The following is a 19,843-nucleotide window of genomic DNA, read 5'->3' as shown; positions in this document are numbered from 1 at the left end:
TATGTCTGTCAGTGTGTGTGACTCAGCGTGCAGTGCACACTGTCAGGATTACCAGGTATTGCTGATATGAGAGCGGCCATGTACCACAAGACGCGTTCAGCTTCCCAAGCCTGGACAACCCCTTCAAGACTGTTCACAGAAAGAGAGAGGATTTACAGTTAAGAGGTAGTGGGTGCCGTTCTGTTGATTGATAACCAGAGCCCATCACACAAAATGAGTTAATATAAAGCTATTTATAAGGAATTCTTGTAGTCGAAGGTCGGGTCCTTTACACCGCTATTAAGTATTTGTATCTGATTCCAGAGACTTGAAGACTACCAGCGAAGACTTGACCTGTCCTACCTAAAGCCGGGGGAGTATCCAATGATTGATGAGTTACGGGTAAGCCGTTCCCAATCATTAGCTTGTCATGTAATACTGATTATAGAGTAATGTCTCCATTCTGACGTCTCCTTGCCCCGCTCCGCCACATCTTATTCCTGCAGCATTGCATTCCCTCTTGTATGTTACAGCGCCCTGCGTGTACCGCCTGTGCCCTGACTATCGCAGTACCGCTGCTCGTGCCTATTGTAATCACAGTGATCGGTCTCTGGATTAATGAGGGAACGGAGAGAACTAAATGGCATGGCTGTGGGCACGGGATGTCAGCATATGGGGCTCAGTGAGCACATGGGCGCCGCCTGGGCCGGTGTTAGGGGCAGGCAGACCAGGCAGCTGGGGCCCCCAGCCAGCGGCACATCACACAGCCGCTATGGGGCCCCTGTGAGGCAGGGGGGCCTGCCTGCCCCCAGCGCCGACTCCCGCCATCGCCGCATTGAAGGAGGTAGTGATGGAGAAGAGAGCGTCAGCTGATGCTCCCTCTCCCATCATTCCCCGCTCTGCCTCTGACACAGCGGGGGCGCGATGACGTCATCACGCTCTCACTGTGTGCCAGACAGAGCAGGAGGAAACAGGAGCAGCCAGCTGCGCTGGCACGAGGAGGTGGTGAGGAGTGTTTTTTTTTTTTTTTTTTTTTTTTTTTTCTTCTTTTAAATCAGTGTGAGTACTGGGCTGTGGGGCCACTCTGGGGGGACTATATACCATGCTCGGCTGTATCATACCATGCTGGGGGGGCTATATACCATGCTGGGCTGTATTATACCATGCTGGGCTATATTACACCATTCTGGGGGGGCTATATAGCATGCTGGGCTGTATTATACCATGCTGGGCTGTATTATACCATGCTGGGCTGTATTATACCATTCTGCGGGGCCTATATACCATGCTGGGCTATATTATACGATCCTGGGGGGCTATATACCATGCTGGGCTGTATTATACCGTGCTGGGCTGTATTATACCATTCTGGGGGGCAATATACCATGCTGGGCTGTATTATACCATGCTGGGCTGTATTGTACCATTCTGGGGGGCTATATACCATGCTGGGCTGTATTATACTGTGCTGGGCTGTATTACACCATTCTGTGGGGGGCTATATACCATGCTGGGCTGTATTATACCGTGCTGGGCTGTATTACACCATTCTGTGGGGTGCTATATACCATGCTGGGCTGTATTATACTATGCTGGGCTGTATTACTCCATTCTGGGGGGGCTATATACCATGCTGGGCTGTATTATACCATGTTGGGGGGGGGCTATATACTATGCTGGGCTGTATTACACCATTCTGGGGGGGCTAAATGCCATGCTTGGCTGTATTATATGATGCTGGGGGGGGCTATATACTATGCTGGGCTGTATTATACCGTGCTCGGCTGTATTATACCATTCTTGGGGGGGGGGGGGGGCTATATACCATGCTGAAATGTATTACACCATTCTGGGGGGCTATATACTATGCTGGGCTATATTATACCATGCTGGGCTGTATTATACCGTGCTGGGCTGTATTATGCCATTTTGGTGGGGCTATATACCATGCTGGGCTGTATTATTCCATGCTGGGCGCTATATGCCATGCTGGGCTGTATTATACCAATCTTTGGGGGCTATATACCATGGGCTGTATTATACCATGCTGGGCTGTATTATACCATTCTGGGGGGCTATATATCATGCTGGGCTGTATTATACCATTTTTTGGGGGGCTATATACCATGCTGGGCTGTATTAGACCATTCTGGGGGGGGGCTATATACCATGCTGGACTGTATTATACCATGGTGGGCTGGGCTGTATACCATGTGGTGCTGGGCTATATACTATGCAACTGTGTTATATACCATGGGGGGGTACATTTTACATTATATAATATAGGGGGAGGCTGTGTTATATAATATGGGAGGCTACATTATATGCTATGGGGAGGTGGGCTGTATTATATTCTATTTGGGGCTACATTATATTCTATGGGGGGTGTATTATATTATATTCGATGAGGGCTGCATTATACTATATGAGGAGGGCTACATTGTATTCTATGGAGGGGCTACATTATACTATATAAGGGGCTGCATTATATCCTATGAGGGGGTTGCCATATATTCTATGGAGGGGCTGCATTATACTATATATGGGGGGTGGGGCTGCATTATATTCTATGGGGGGTTACATTATATTCTGTGGAGTGGCTGCATTATACTCTGGGGTAGCTGCATTCTCTAAGGAGTGGCTGCATTATACTATTAGTGGGGGGCCGCATTATATTCTATGGAGGTTACAGTTACATTATATTTTATGGCGGGGCTGCATTATGTTCTATGGGGTGGCTGCATTATACTATATGTGGGCTGCATTATACTGTATCGAGGACTATGGGGAATACATTATATGAAGAACTATGGGGTGTATTATGCTATGGGAAGTGAATTGTACTACATGGGTGACTGGCGGTGCATTATACTATATGGAGAACTATGAGGAGTGTATTATACTATATGGATGACTATGGGGCAGATTATATTATATGGAGGACTATGGGGTGTAAACTGTAGATGTGCTGCTGATAGCATGATACTGTATGGTGATCTGTTAGGTTGTGTGCACACATTGCGGATTAGTCTGCGGCTTTATCTGCAGAGAATCCATATCTCTTGGCAGAAACCGCAGGGTGAATCACATGCATTTTTCCTGCGGATTCCTAGCATGTGTACAGCGACTTTGATGCAGGTTCTAGTGCGAGTTGGCAGTGCGGATGAGAGAGAGATTGATTTGAATGTCCCGGAATGCACACTGCAGCTGCAGTTCCGCAAAAAAGAAGTAACATGCTGCGGAAAATAAACCGCAGCAAATCTGCGTGGAATTTTCCGCAGCATGTGCACGGCGGATTTGGTTTTCCATAGGATTACATGGTATTGTAAACCGCATGGAAACTGCTGCGGATCCGCAGGACCAAATCCGCTGCGGATCCGCAGCAAAAACCGCAAGGTATGCACACACCCTTAGTGATCCATTAGTGATCGTTCTGTCCCCATCATTCTTTCTCAGATGGTGGAAAGAGGCCGGGAAACAAATGTTGAACGACTTCAATATTGTTGATCACACTCATTTAGCGTCCTGAACTCAGCGCTTGTAAATACACCCGAAATGCTTCTGTAACGTGCAATATGTTAGCATTTGGGGCCCCATTTTAAACTTTGCCTAGGGCCCCACTTTGCCTAAAACCGGCCCTGGGTGCCGTATGTATAAATGCTCCTTCCTTTATTGGCCTTGGTTATTACATGGCGGAGTAGCTCTGTAACAGTCTCTAGATTGTTACCATAGTAATTGCATTAATAGTAATTATTTTATGGATGTTGTCCACTTTTTGGGACACTTTTTTTTTAAAATGCATGTATTTGAGACAGGGCTGTGGAGTCGGTAAGCCACAGTTGCGACTCCGACTCCTGGATTTTATCAGGCTCCGACTCAGACTCCTTCATAAATGGCCAATTCATAACAACAAATTTACTGTTGTAAAATATTAAACATCGTGCTTATTCAGTTTCTCACCATCATATAAGTAATCAGACCACTTAGAGCAAAAACTACATTTATTAGAATACAATTAGAATATAGCAAATAACTTTTATAAACTTTTATAAACTGTAAGTAAATATGCAATAAACACTTTTATGCAGTTAAGAAGAAATCTATAAATTTGTCCTCAGAAAAAGTATTGCCTCTGTCAGATCCTCCTTCATGGATGCCCTCAAATCTGATCTAATTATTTTGAGAGCAGAGAACAACCTCTCTACACTAACTTGTGTTGGTGGCAAAGCAGTAACCACTCGGGCAACATCTCTGACAATGTCAGGATACAGAGGAATCGCTTGTTGCACTGTTATTTTTGATGAACGGTCAAATTTCTCAATTTCTTTTAGTGCACATGAAAAATTCTGCTGAAATGTACTGGCTGTGTTCCTTGATGGGGATGACTCTTCTATGCGGGAACGCTTTGCACGGTCCTTGTGATCCAAATATTTTTCGAAATTAAATTCTTCATCCGTTGATGATGAGGGTGAAGATGTGGCAGGACGACCAAATTCTTCTTGTTCCTCCTGACTGTTCTGCAACCCTTTCATCCTTACTGCTATATCAAACAGAGCTTCTTTTCCTTTACTTAGCTGTTGATCATCTAGAAGAATCCGATGCATTGGGTCTACATAAACAGCTGCCAAAAGAATGTTATTTTGTAATAGTAGCTCCTCTCCGTTTCATTGATGTAGCAATGCCACTTGCAATTAACCCTCCTCTTTGGGACAGGTGAAACATCAGCTTCTTCCACTCCTTTAAGAAAATACCTGGAGTTAAGTCCTCTGCTTGTAATTTTTTAGTCACTATAAATGGGTGCTCTAGCAATTTTTCCAGCTCAGTCACCTGATTCCACTGACTTTCATTTAGCGTCAGTTGAGGGTTAGCCATGTGTACAAGAAAGGTTTTCAGTTCAACCAAGCGCTGAATCATTAAGTAAGTACTGCCCCATTGTGTGGCTTGGTCAATAATTGCCCCTTTTCCAGCACGTCTCTTCAAAATTGAGTCAACTTTAGCGGTTCTGGCAACAGTAGCCAATTTTCTCACCTTGCCAATCAGTGCAGCAGCATGTCCTTCTTGCAGACTGTCTCTTATAGCCAGCTGTAGCGTATGCACAACATAGTGCATGTGATGAATGAAAGAACATATTGACACAGTTTCAACAAGATCATCTAAACTATCATGTTGCTGTTCATCTGAAGCAACTTCAGTTTGCTCCTCAGTTACAATACTGTGTTCCTCTATTTTAAACATTTCTGTGTCTGTGGACCCAGAATGTTCTTCTAGCTGCTGGTCACCATCATTACTCTCATTCATTAGCTTAATAGTACTTATCATATTTGAAGCATTGTCAGTTACGACAGAAAGAACTTGCTCTTTTTTAAGTTCATAGTCTTGCAGAACCTTTTCCACCAAGACCTGGAGAAACTCACTGGTGTGATGAGCTTTGGTGTCTTTTACTGCCAATGTCTTGGTAACTATTTCATTTTTGTCACAAACAAATCAGACATAGATGGCAAAATAGTTCACTCTGTGACGTGTGCAGGCTTCCATTTTAAGAAACAGAAAGCGTCCCTTGAGAGTTTAAGTTCTTCCTTTTGTTTAAAAGCTTCTTCGATTACTAATTTTCTAATACTCTCTCTCTCTCCAGAGAAACACCAAGCTTGCGGGCCATTTCCCCATTCAGACACATAAAAGCTGGTCGTGAAAATAATGAAATAGGCACACTATCCTTTACAACAAGCTCTATGATCTGTTTTTTAAATGTATCTACTGTCATTGTCACAGTAACTTTGTCACTGACAAAATATCTTGCAACTGATGGCTGCAAAGTTCTCTGCTCCTTTGTTTGGCTGGAAGAGCTGGGCACTGGTTCATTGGTTTGGATGCAGTCTTTCTCATCCACTGCTTTCAGTACTTCTGGATGAAAGCGCTGTAAATGTCTCTTTAGATTAGATTAGAAGCTCTGGTAGGAGCATTTTTATCTTTGCCTGAATATGCACTCATCTTGGCTTCACAACATTTGTTTTCGTCTGGACCATTTGTCATACACTGACAGACATAATGTTTTCTATCTTGAGTGATGATGAAATGTTCAAATACAGCTGATTTAATGTGATGCTTCTTTGACATTCTCAGGTTTTTAATTCTGCATTCACAATCCAAATGACAATTGTTTTTACTAAAAACAATTGTACAAAATTATTGCCAGGTCGTACAACTGATATAGTGGTCAGTAATACTGTTATTATTCCTCATGTACTCACAGTTAACTGATGCAAAGTTTGTTGAAAGGATAATACTTCTTACAGTCTTCCTCTTCTGAGTAGCAGGCAGCTGTGAGATGCTTGGAAGATGCACACCTAGTATGATCTAGTCTAGAGGAGGAGCTTTACTACTAAGAATTTGCAACACATTTTCACTTTCAGTTTCATACATTGTAAGTAGGGGGGTTGGGGCAGCATGAGGTTAACCAAGTTTAAGATTAGATAAGGGCAGTGGAGAACAGTGACACACAAGAAGTAAGAAATGTCTCTATCTCAAGCAGAACTGCTTATCACTGTTGTTCATAGTTTGATAGAACATATATATTTGAGTAACATTTATAAAATTCATATGAAAGTTCAATTATGAAATATTAATACATTTTTTTTAAAGCTGGAGTCGGTACATTTCTACCGACTCCGACTCCAACCAAAACTAACTCCGACTCCACGACTCCGACTCCACAGCCCTGATTTGAGACTAAAATTCGTATTTGCAATTGAGTTTCATCAAAGATTTTGCTCTTTAATGAAGTGTGCGGTATAAGGAGCTCAGAAAAAAATGAGTTACAGACTTCGCAGTACACTGAGAGATCCCCTCATTCTGCAGCCAGCAATAGACAGTGCAACATTTTTAATAAATCCCAATTGTTATAATGATTTTTAGCCCAAAATACATGCTTTTAAGTAAAAAGACAGGGTCTGTACTTTGTCATTATTATCATTGGTATCCATCTTTTTAGCTGATGCAGACACAGAAGTGTCTCCCTCCTGCCATAACGTGGCATAGTGCACAGTGCTACAATAGTATGGTAATATAGAGGTGTCTACCTATAAACGCTGTCTGCCTCTTTATGGCGGTGTTATAGACACGATGACATCACTGCAGCCGTGTAAGCAAAGGCCAGGAGGTGACGCTGGAGCAGCTGGGCTTCATTAGGTAAGCACTGTTTATTTTGTTATTTTAAAGAAAAAGCAGATTTGGACCCATTTTTTATTGAATTCGGACACCCCACTTACAGGGATTATTTAACTTCTAGCACTGTTTTTCCCCCACAATGGCAGTCTTTATTAAAATATATATAAATTTGCATAACTATATTTCCTGCAGTTTTCACCCTGGCCACTGGGGCTGTTTTGCGCTTATACTTTGTCCTTTTCAGCAGCCCCATTATCTTCACAGGAAATATATTGGAATACTGGTAACACCTCTGTGTATAGTTGATTACACAGGGTTCACCAATCACAATAGTCGATGTCACAGCTGTTTGCTCCTCCTCCCTTCACCATGACCTTTGCACATGCTCATTAGAGGCTTCAATACAAAAGCTAAGCTCTCAGTACATGTGAATTTCCTGCTAGGACGGGAAGTCTGAATGTTGCGCCCCAGTGGCCAATGTGAAAATTGCACGGTTTTTTTCGAATTATAGATTGTAATATGGAAAAAACATGGCCTAAAATGTTTTAAAAATACAATTCGCATAGCCAGACTTAAACATTTGGTCATTTACCGATGACATGCACTACACTATGCGATCCCATCTATACCGAATACTTCTGGGAAAGGATTGGGAATGTGATATGCTAATTATCCCCTGTCCTGGATTATTCCAACTTTCACAAATCTAGCAGTGGAGAGAAGATTAATTGCATTTTCTCAGATAAATATGCAGCCATCTGCTTCAATGATTGAGGCCTCTTAATATTCACTGCGTGCAACCCCATTTATAGCAGTGTGTTCGTGGTGCATTGTTCTTGTATGTTGTTTGAAACTTTTTTTATATATATATATGATTTATGAGGCTGTGCCCTCCTGTATCTGCTAAGTCATGTTCTTACCAGAATAAAGTGCAGTCCAGTATAGGGTGACTTTCACATTTCTGGAAATATATTGGCACTCTAAAAGTGAATGCGGACAGAATGTGGCAAGATCACCATAGCAACCAAACTCATTCTAGTTTGAAAATAAAATACATGTGATTGGTTGCTGAGGATGGCCGCACTGTTGTCCTGCTCCAGGCTCCGGGTGTGCAAACTGCGTGGACATACAGCAGATTTTCCAGATTTGGATGTTTTACAGATTTACAGAGTACATTGATCGACTCTGCAATGAGGGGTGGGCGGGCAGATGCATAATTTCTCGATATCCACAGGGAAATTCATATAGCTTGATGAAGATTTTGCTACTGAAGACCATGTGGTCATGCCACAAAAGTACTCGCAATTGTCCTAACCATGCAAGTTAGCAAAGTCTTCAAACGTGAAAGTCCCGATGCCCACTGTAGTGACTTGTACGGTGGTACCAGCAGTTTCTATTTCGAGCCTTCATGAGACACTATCTTCTAGGCATTGCTTTAAGGAGAACCTTTCACCAAGTCAAAAGTGGCCAGTTTGTGCTCTTAGTCTATTCTTGCTGGTCATCTGACTATTCCGCTTTTTTCTTTTTTTAAATCCACCATACTGTTCCAGAGATATAGGACTTTTTAGTTAGTGAAAATTTTAGGCTGTGCTTGGGGCGTTGCACACCAAGTGCTCTAGGGGTGTGTCTGCATGCAGCTCTGCGTTGTCACCCTGTAAGCCCTCCCCATTAGTAAAGACTGAATATTGGCACAAAATAAAACGTCCTGTGTCTCTGGAACCAAATGGCGGATTTTAAAAAAGAAAAAAACGGAATACTCCGTAGAGGAGCAGGAATAAAAAAGAGCAAAAACTGTTCATTTCTGACCTGGTGACAGGTTCTCTTTAAGGTCCTGTACCTATGAAGCATGCCACATGCACAGTGAATGGTGAGATATTCAAGTAGTTTGTTAGTTATGTAGTCATGTAGAGATGATTAATTGCATTTTCTACGACAAATATGCAAACATCTGCTTCATTAATGCTCGTTAGCAATCTTAATATTCATTGCGGGGAGCCATATTCATAATGATGTGAGTGTAATGGTTCCGCGGTGTGTACTATAGTACAAGGTCTGTGACAGATAATGAAATCTTACATTTCTAAACTCGTGTTTGCCGTTTCCAGCAGAGCAGTTCAGAAGATGAAATTTATAGTAGCGATGTTTTTTACCAAGTCACTTATTGCCGACTGGATTTCCGGGAAGGTAAATAAAGCTGCTGCCGGCCTAGATACATGACGCAAACCCAAACGATAATGAATTATACCAGCATGTAAATTAGGGAAGTGATTAGAAATGACAGATGAAAGCGATGCTTATTGTTTGGAAAAATTATCTGTAATGCATGCAAATTTTAGGCATACCTACCGTGTTTCCCCGAAAGTAAGACCCTGTCTTACATTAATTTTACCCCAAAAAGTCCCACCCTGTCTTACTTTCGGGGGAGGTCTTAGCCGAAAAAAAATGACAATTTCTTTTTAACCAATAAATTAACATTTATTAACATGCTGTTATACCCCATAACAGTGCCGTATCCCACTGCACACAGCCCCACACCCCATAACAGTGCCGTATCCCACTGCACACAGCCCCACACCCCATAACAGTGCCGTATCCCACTGCACACAGCCCCACACCCCATAACAGTGCCGTATCCCACTGCACACAGCCCCACACCCCATAACAGTGCCGTATCCCACTGCACACAGCCCCATACCCTATACAGTACATGTTTCCCTACTTGGTTTTTAAATGCTGGACGTTTTCCTCTGCGGTGCGGCTGTGGGTGCGGAAGGCCTGTGCTGCAGGGAACGCTGTGCCAATCAGCAGGGAAACAGCGGTGACGTGGGGCTGGGGCGGCCAATTACAGCCCGAGCTGCTGGACCAATCAGTGCTCGAGCCGGGGGCCGGCGGTGACGTGGGGAACAGGGGCGGCCAATGAGCTGTTGAGCTGGGCGGATTGCGGGGTTAACACGGCGAGTTAACCCCATGAGCGCTGGACCCGCCCAGCTGCACCTGAGGACACCTCTGGAGCCTGGGGACCCAATGGGGGACAGCGGCGGCCCAAAGGTAAGGGCATAACATTTCACAGCGGCCCCCAACCCTGCCTTACATTCGGGGGAGGCCTTACGGTACATTGAAGGACCCCCCCGTAACCCCCACCCTGTCTTACTTTCGGGGGGTCCTACTTTCGGGGAAACACGGTATGTTGCCTCTTTGCCACAAAGAATTCCTTGTATATATGTAATATGTACTTGGCGATAATAAATTTGATTGATTTTGATTTGATGCTGTACGCCTTCACCTTCTAGGTAAATTGCCATATGAAAAGTCTTGGGCTCTTTTCTTAAAGGGTAAAGCTCACTATACATATTAAGTTTTCTTTTGGAATTATTTAAAGAAAATGCTCCTGTGAGTAGATATAACACACTTGTCTCGGCGCCCCCTGATGTCCGTTTCATTCATCTGCAGGACGTCCACCCAATGTCCAGTATTGGTCAGCTTATTCTGGTGCGCTCAGTACCCTGCAGAGTATCGGTGGCCACTTTGCTGCTCGCGTTACAGTTGAGTCTGGCGGGATGACTAAGTGGTGTGCATGTGTGACCTCCAGCACTGGACTTGTTATAAAGGGGTATTCTCAAGTTTAAATGTTGCCCTCCCTTTCTTGGAAAACGGGATACCTTCCTGATCATCTTCTACTGATCATGAGAATCGGGGCTTTCAAGAACCTGTGCAAAGGGAGTGAGTGAAGGTCGAAGTGCTGAAGACCAGCTGAGTGCTGCAATTGGCTGTCCTCAGCAGTCCACTCAGGACCAATGGAACACCAGTGGTCATGATTGGTGAGGTCTCATTGGTCAGATCTCCAGCTATTGAGAAGTTTTTTCCCAATCCCATGGTTGCAGAATAATTTTCAAACCTTAGAACACTTCTTTAAGGGGACATTCAGACAATCAAAAGGGCATAAGAGGGCACCGTGTCAAGCATGTAAAAACATCAGAGGCAATTCAGCATTTGCAGGGTTAAGTTACTTTTTCATTTTCTTATGATACTCTGCTAAAAAACTATCTGGCGATATGACTCTACAGGTCAGTATGATTACATCGAGACCAAACTCTGCTCCACCTGCTGCTGTTAGAGGCAGATGATGGCTATTCGACAGTTGGCTCCGCCTCTGAGCCCCCTCCATACACCCACTCCCAACGTGTGCCGTACATGTATGGCGGATGTCAGGATGAGGTTAAAAACTGCAAGTTTAAAAGAAAAACGAGGTGCAAATGGAAAAACTCCAAAAAAAAAGACAAAAAAGGCGCAAATGCAGTAATGAATGGGTGTTTGCCTCTAGTTCGCCAAATTGAACAGTAGAATACCCCCCCAAAGTAGTCACTATGTTGCACGTGGTATGGCAAAATTGCCAGTCTATATTTGCGAAACGTTTGGCATATATAATAACCAAGCGAGGAGCCTCGTCACAGTGTGGAGATACAGGGATTATGCTCTTCACTGGTCTAGACAGCAATATACTGTGTGATCTGTGTCACTGTGATAAGAACTAGAGCTGATGGGAGGGATTTTGGTGACATTTCTGTCACCAGGTGAGTTCTGCCAGTGACTAGTTTCTGCAAGAAATGTAATTTATCAGCATAATGACTTCATGCACATAATCGGTTATTATAAAGGGGTAACCTGAATCCTTCATGGATTCATGATTAGTGAAATTGCGTGACCGTTTCTTTGGTACCGATTTTGCAAAACAAAAAAAATAAGAAATTCATACCATTAGAAATTGACCTGCTGTTTAGTCAGGTTTTTGTTACATATTTTTTTTAATGAAAAAAAAAATTGAAATCTTGCAATTTTCAGATTGGCCAATGACTTAATTACTGTTTCAGGAAACAATCCGTGTACATAGCCACAATGAACAGTTCCCAACCTTATCTTGTATTGACGTTTCAAATAAGTGTATGCAAAAGTCATTGTGAATGGAGAGTTACAGGGCCTTGCAAAAATATTTGGCCCCCCTGGAACTTTTCAACCTTTTCCCACATATCATGCTTCAAACATAAAGATACCAAATGTAAATTTTTGTGAAGAATCAACAACAAGTGGAACACAATTGTGAAGTTGAACAAAATTTATTGGTTATTTTAAGTTTTTGTGGAAATTCAAAAACTGAAAAGTGGGGCGTGCAATATTATTCGGCCCCTTTACGTTCAGTGCAGCAGACTCACTCCAGAAGTTCATTGTGGATCTCTGAATGATCCAGTGTTGTCCTAAATGGCTAATGATGATAAATATAATCCACCTGTGTGTAATTAAGTCTCCGTATAAATGCACCTGCTCTGTGATAGTCTCAGGGTTCTGTTTGAAGCACACAGAGCATCATGAAGACCAAGGAACACAACAGGCAGGTCCGTGATACTGTTGTGGAGAAGTTTAAAGCCGGACTTGGATACAAAATGATTTCTAAAACTTTAAACATCCCAAGGAGCACTGTGCAAGCGATCATATTGAAATGGAAGGCGTATCATACCACTGAAAATCTACCAAGACCCGGCCATCCCTCTAAACTTTCATCATAAACAAGGAGAAGACTGATCAGAGATGCAGCTAAGAGGCCCATGATCACACTGGATGAACTGCAGAGATCTACAGCTGAGGTGGGACAGTCTGTCCATAGGACAACAATCAGTCGTACACTGCACAAATCTGGCCTTTATGGAAGAGTGTCAAGAAGAAAGCCATAAAAAGTGTCATTTAACCCCTTAATGACCGTCAATACGTCTTTTAACTGACCTGAGATATAAGAGAATAGCATCCCAATACAGGTGACAATCCAGCAGCTGTCGGCTGTACACCATAGCTGACAACTTGCTGTATCTCAAACGATCAGTGTTGTCACCGTCCATATCTGTTTAACACCTTAGATTCTGATGTCAATAGTGACTATATCATATAAATGTTTAAAACAGTGTGGATTCTCCCTCTTTATCCCCATCGGCACCCTGAGATCATGATTGTGTGGTCCTGATGTTTGACATGGCAGTTCATGAGCAAATAGCGGCTTTAGAGTCTTCCGGCTATAGCGGCCTGTTCAAAAGTCAGCGGCATTTTTATATTGTAAAAATCAACTATTTCATTCCTATCATGCCACTTTGTCTTAATTCCTGATAAGCACCTGAAGGGTTAATAAAGTACCTGACAGCAGTTTTCAGTATGTCAGGGGGTGCGGTTTTTAAAATAGTATCACGTTTGGGGGTTTTCCAATACATAGGACCCCTAAAGTCACTTCAAACCTGGATAGGTCCCTAAAAAAATAATTTTGTAAATTTCTTTGAAAAAGTAAAAAATTTTGCTGCTACATTTTTAAACCTTCTAAAATGCTAACAAAATAAAATGGCATTTTACAAATGGTGCTGATGTAAAGCAGACATGTGGGAAATATTTATTTTTGTTTTGCTATGGTATGACCATTTGGATTCAAGGGATAATCATTCAAAGTTTGAAAATTGCTATTTTTTTTTACATTTTTGTCAAATTTCTGATATTCTTTATAAATAAACGCAGAACATATCAACCTAAATTTACAGTTATAAAGTATAATTTGTCACAAAAGAAAATCTTAAAATCACTGGAATTTGTTGAAGTATTCCAGAGTTATTACCACATAAAGTGACACTGGTCAGATTTTTAAAATTTGGCTCCATCACTAAGGGGTTAAAGTTTGCAACAAGCCACCTGGGAGACACACCAAACATGTGGAAGAAGGTGCTCTGGTCAGATGAAACCAAAATCGAACTTTTTGGCAACAATGCCAAACGATATGTTTGGCGTAAAGGCAACACAGCTCATCACCCTGAACACAACATCCCCACTGTCAAACATGGTGGTGGCAGCATCATGGTTTGGGCCTGCTTTTCTTCAGCAGGGACAGGGAAGATGGTTAAAATTGATGGGACAATGGATGTAGCCAAATACAGGACCATTCTTGAAGAAAACCTGTTGGAGTCTGCAAAACACCTGAGCCTGGGACAGAGATTTTTCTTCCAACAAGACAATGATCCCAAACATAAAGCTAAATCTACAATGGAATGGTTCACAAATAAATGTATCCAGGTGTTAGAATGGCCAAGTCAAAGTCCAGACCTGAATCCAATCGAGAATCTGTGGAAAGAGCAGAAAACTGCTGTTCACAAATGATCTCCATCAAACCTCACTGAGCTCGAGCTGTTTGCCAAGGAAGAATGGGCAAGAATTTCAGTCTCTCGATGTACAAAACTGATAGAGACATACCCCAAGCGACTTGCAGCTGTAATCACAGCAAAAGGTGGCGCAACAAAGTATTACATTAAAGGGGCCGAATAATATTGCTCGCACCAATTTTCAGGTTTTTGAATTTCCACAAAAATTTAAAATAACCAATAAATTTTGTTCAACTTCACAATTGTGTCCCACTTGTTGATTCTTCACCAAAAATTTACATTTGGTATCTTTATGTTTGAAGCATGATATGTGTGGGAAAAGGTTGAAAAGTTCTAGGGGGCCGAATACTTTCGCAAGGCACTGTAGCAGGATCATTTGTGATCTATTGTGATTGCTGGTTCCAGTGTCATCTGTGTTCAGGCGTTACCTGTCATTGTAATCCTGCTTCTGCTGATGGGGATCTTGTTGAAACGCCTCCTGAAAAAAAACAAACAAAAAAGGAGCACAAGCTCTAGTTACTTTGTAGGGAGGAGAAAGATCCCTTTCCCCTTTTATTTCTGGTCAGCCTCTCCTCCTCGCACGTAGACCAATGGAGTGGAAGTTTAACTGGAGGGATTGTCAATCCAGCAAGAGACTCGCCAAATTAATTTAGTGGATAAAAAGACTTTTACAACTTCATAACAAACAGAGAAGTGGCTGCCCTGGAAGATTTGGGATAGGAATCTTTCTCCCCCTACGAAGTAAGTGGGGAGCCTCATTCCTTAACTCCACATGTGGACTCATTGTGCTCTTAGTGTAATGTTTTGTTGGTTTTTCCTCCCATCCTCAGAAGTGTTCCTTTTCAGCCTTTTTTCTTGAAAAAACAGGAAATATGAGTGTAAAATTGCCCCAGTGGCCAGTGTGAAAATTGCAAGATTACTAATTTTAGGGGGTGGGGTGGGGGGGGTTTGTTTAATCACCCCCCTTCCCAAACAAGGCTCATGAGATAAAAGAAAAAATACCAAATAAAAAATAAATAACACGAAAGCCTGATTTGAACAATAGGTCTTTTTCTGATGCTGACTTCCTTTACAGACGATTGATATATTTAGAAATAAATATATATATATTTTAATCTGCCTTTTGCGCTATAATGGGGGATTTGGACAATCCTAAAAATGAGATTAAGGGGGTGCTTTCTGCTTCTCAACATGGAGGATCTTAACGTTTCACATGCACATAATTCGATTTCATCCTTTCATCACCTTGTGGACACAAAGGATCCTCTTTTTTGGATGCCAGGATCACCCTAATGGATCTCTGTACCCTAGCAGGGATGTTGTGGTGACACTCATGGCAGGCTTACTGCATTCATTCTCCATTTCTTTTAGGCTATGTACCCATGTATGCAGAAAATTCCTGACTGAAAACCGGACTCCTTCCCAGAAAACACGTGTTTTTTTCTGTACATTTTTCTGCTCGATTTTTGCATGTTTTGATGCGTTTTTTTCCACACGTCCCCAGTCTCATAGAAAATAGTTAGAAATGTGGATGAGCATGCTGCGTTTTTTCCCGCGATGCGTTTTTTTGCGGAAAAAAGCATCAATATGCACAAAAAGTGCAGAATTCATTAAAATGAATGGGATGCTTCTTGTAAGCGTTTTTGCTGGTAAAAACGCTTAAAAAAAGCGAATAAACCACTTACGTGTGCACACACCCTTAGTGTTTTTATTCTATACCCTTTTTCCCCCTCTTTGTCTAATAATAATATATGTAAATAATTTCCTTTTTTTTTAACTTCACTTTTTCTCACCCTACTACTAAATTCTGTCGTGGACTCGGTCTCTCTATATGAAATCTATTTACAGGTGTCATCCTGCTCTTGAATATCGTATTGATCCGGCTACATTTCCGCCTCGAATGTTTGATCCTAGCCCGTCCAGCTGCTTCTGCCTGACATGTCTTTGTTATTTCTTGTTGCTTTTGCATCGATCCGGAGTCTGGGATTTATTCTTTCATTCGACTCAAGTCTTGTAAATTAGAGGGTTAAAAAAGGTGAAATTTTTTCCTTTTGTGTTCTGCAGAATCTGGATTTAACAAAGAGGAAGATGGTTCATGAAGGACCCTTGGCTTGGAAAGTGAATAGAGACAAGATCATTGGTAATGAATGGCAATATTTGGACTAAAAACATTTCTATTCTAGAAACCCATTAGCAATGAGCAGATTTGATGCATATATTGTGTGAGTAGATGCAGCCGGTGACAGTCCTACTGCTATCAGCTGGTGACAATATCCGCAGGTCCATAATTACAGTGTGGAGTTTCCCCCTTCCCCCCCCCCCCCCCCCCCCCCCCCCCGGATTTCACAATTTCAACTACTGCATTCTGCTCGAATACGCATAGAGTAAAGCCACAAAAAACCCAACTTTTAGTGAAGGGGGAAGGTGGTGATTAGGGAGGCTATAAATGATGGATATGCCAGGAGCTTTCCCGGTGCGTATGGTGAAAGTACACTGAAGTCTCGCATAAAACTGGAGCAAGCCTAGGTTGGGGTTCTGTATGGATTTTATTTTTTTGTTTGATCCTTGTTTGAATGTAGGGTCAATGTACATGCACAACCTGCACTCCATTCTTTGCCCTTTGGGGCTGCCAAGCGCTGGGCTTAACGTTTTCTGATGGAGACTGTATTGGGGGATGGTAGTGCCCAGTTAGGCACCGTTCAGCACTCTACCACAGGGGCAGGTTCTGGTGATTGAATCCCCATCGATCAGGTTGAATCCCGCAAATAGGTGATAATTAGTTTTCACTGGACAATCTCTGAAAGGTATTGTTTATACAGTAGCTTTGGCCGTTAAAGGGAGTTTGTCAGTACAAGATTACAAAGGCGCTCTCTGCATCTTCTGGTGTTTCTGGACAGTACAATGCACTGATTTCACAGACCAGAGAGGATGGAAGTAAAGGGAAAGCAGGTAGGTGGCAAGGAGCACAGAACCACTTGCCCACGCCAAAGGTGCTCAGAACTGCTTGCCCATGCCAAAGGTGCTGAGAACCACTTGCCCATGCCAAAGGTGCTGAGAACCACTTGCCCATGCCAAAGGTGCTGAGAACCGCTTGCCCATGCCAAAGGTGCTGAGAACCGCTTGCCCATGCCAAAGGTGCTGAGAACCGCTTGCACATGCCATAGGTGCACAGGACACTTGTGCTTGAACAGTCATCTTGTGCTGACAGATCAAATTTAAGGGCTGGTAATTAGTATGGCACTAATTTTCCAGTTTCTTGCTTTGCTTGTCTATAGCCTAGAGTGTTAATGTTATTATTGTTGGTATTGTCTGTGGACCAGTGTTGATCGGTTGTGATTTCCCAGAATGAGCATTTTGCTTTTTGTCTGCATTTAGAAATGACCAGTTGCGTAGCTTAATCTTGTTTCCTGGACTTTGCGAAAGGTCACTCTGTGGCCATCTGGTAACCTCATGAAGACGTAGTAACATAAATCTCGTTCACAGATCTGTACACTCTGCTGCTGGAAGATATTCTGGTATTGCTTCAGAGACAGGATGACAAATTGATACTCCGATGCCACAGTAAGATCCTGGCCACCATGTCGGACAGCAAACACATCTTCAGTCCCGTCATCAAGTTGAACACAGTGTTGGTTCGACAAGTAGCAACAGGTCAGTAATTGATGTGAATGTGCCTGATTATATTCATACTAGATGGTGGCCCGATTCTATCGCATCGGGTATTCGAGAGTCTCTGTTAAAATAAAAAATAGTGATATACTCACCTCCCGACGGCCCCTGGACTCTTTCTCTCCTCTCCATGCTCCCGGCATCTTCCGGTCCCAGTAATGTTTTTCGCGAAACACCGCTGATGACGTCGCGCTCACGTGAGAGTGACGTCATTTCCGGCCCTTCTCGCCAAGCATTACTGGGACCAGAAGATGCCGGGAGCGTGGTGAGAGGCGGGACAGAGTCCGGGGGGCCGTCGGAAGGTGAGTATATAACTATTTTTTATTTTAACAGAGACTCTAGAATACCCGATGCGATAAAATCGGGCCACCATCCAGTGTATTATACTCCTGTTACACCCGGAGCTGCTGTCACTGTTCTGCTGTTATCTGTTTTGTACTCCACGTACTCCCAGAGCTGCAGTTACTGTTCTGCTTTTACCTAATGTATTGTAGTCCAGTTACACCCAGAGCTGCAGTCACCGTTCTGCTCTTACCAAATGTATTGTATGCAAGTTACACCCAGAGCTGCAGTCACTGTTCTGCTGTTACCTAATGTACTCTAGTTACATCCAGAGCTGCAGTCACTGTTCTGCTGTTACCTAATGTAGTGTACTCCAGTTACACACATCTGCAGTCACTGTTCTGCTGTTACCTAATGTATTGTACTCCAGTTACACCCAGAGCTGCAGTCACTGTTCTGCTGTTACCTAATGTAGTGTACTCCAGTTACACCCAGATCTGCAGTCACTGTTCTGCTGTTACCTAATGTATTGTACTCCAGTTACACCCAGAGCTGCTGTCACTGTTCTGCTGTTATCTAATGTATTGTAGTCCAGTTACACCCAGATCTGCAGTCACTGTTCTGCTGTTACCTAATGTATTGTACGCAAGTTACACCCAGATCTGCAGTCACTGTTCTGCTGTTACCTAATGTATTGTACTCCAGAATATGTACAGGACTGTGCCTGTGTAATGAGCGACGCAGCAGTGATGCCTTTAACGGCTGTAATGTGCCTGTACAATAAGCAATGCCGCCGTGTTGCCGCGACGACTAAGCAACTGTCGCTGATTGGTCGCGGCAGTTAGGCCGCGACCAATCAGCAAGGCGGGATTTCCATGACAGACAGACAGAATTAGACAATTATATAGTAGATAGCACTGACAGCTTCGTGGTAGGAGATCTTACATATCTATGCCACGACATAAGCTTGGCCTCTGGGACCCTCGGTAGTCACCCAAATATAGGGAGCACGGTGCTTTCGAATCCCGCACATCCCACCTATCTGGCTATAAGTCTACACTTTGTCCTCAAGTCTGTGAATGAGCTGCCGTGATGGCATATGTTACCGAGATTGTGGATTTGTGGCTTCTCTTCCCGAAGGTTCTTCTATTCATAGTTTATTTTCTTCTTTATCCACAGATAACAAGGCCCTCTTTGTTATATCCATGTCAGACAATGGAGCCCAAATTTATGAGCTGATCGCGAATACCGTATCTGAAAAAAATGTGTACGTTACACTGCTGCTAACAATGAGCAATGTTTTATCAGACGTTCATCTGCTTTCTAGAAATGTACATGTGACAAATACTATAGAACTGCTTGCTGGAAAGGTTTTGTATGAAGCTGAAAGTATGAAGAAATCAACTTGTCAGAGAAATGTGCATTACCATAGGGGTCTAGTTTACAAGTCACATTATTACACCACCCTGAGCTAGAGGGGTTGTCCCATAAGCAACATTGATCACCTGTCCACAGGCTATATGATTACTGAGACCTTCAGAATCAGAGAACGAGGGTCCCTGAGCCCCCTG

General features: G+C 42.9%; 1 protein-coding gene across 4 annotated transcripts in view; it reads left to right on the top strand.

The window, feature by feature from the left end:
* Nucleotides 1-19,843, top strand: part of ARHGEF12 (Rho guanine nucleotide exchange factor 12) — a 242,214-nt gene that overhangs the window by 192,686 nt on the left and 29,685 nt on the right. For all 4 annotated transcript variants that reach the window (XM_073560728.1, XM_073560729.1, XM_073560727.1 and 1 more), the window contains 4 exons: nucleotides 304-381; nucleotides 16,386-16,461; nucleotides 17,805-17,972; nucleotides 19,452-19,539. In XM_073560728.1, coding sequence (XP_073416829.1) covers nucleotides 304-381; nucleotides 16,386-16,461; nucleotides 17,805-17,972; nucleotides 19,452-19,539 — 410 coding nt within the window. The remainder of the gene's footprint in view (nucleotides 1-303; nucleotides 382-16,385; nucleotides 16,462-17,804; nucleotides 17,973-19,451; nucleotides 19,540-19,843) is intronic.

The sequence above is a fragment of the Dendrobates tinctorius genome, unplaced genomic scaffold, assembly GCF_039654945.1.
Source record: "Dendrobates tinctorius isolate UK_male_01 unplaced genomic scaffold, ASM3965494v1 ptg000303l, whole genome shotgun sequence".
NCBI classification, from domain to species: Eukaryota; Metazoa; Chordata; class Amphibia; order Anura; family Dendrobatidae; genus Dendrobates; species Dendrobates tinctorius.
This window is presented reverse-complemented; position numbering and strand designations above follow the sequence as displayed.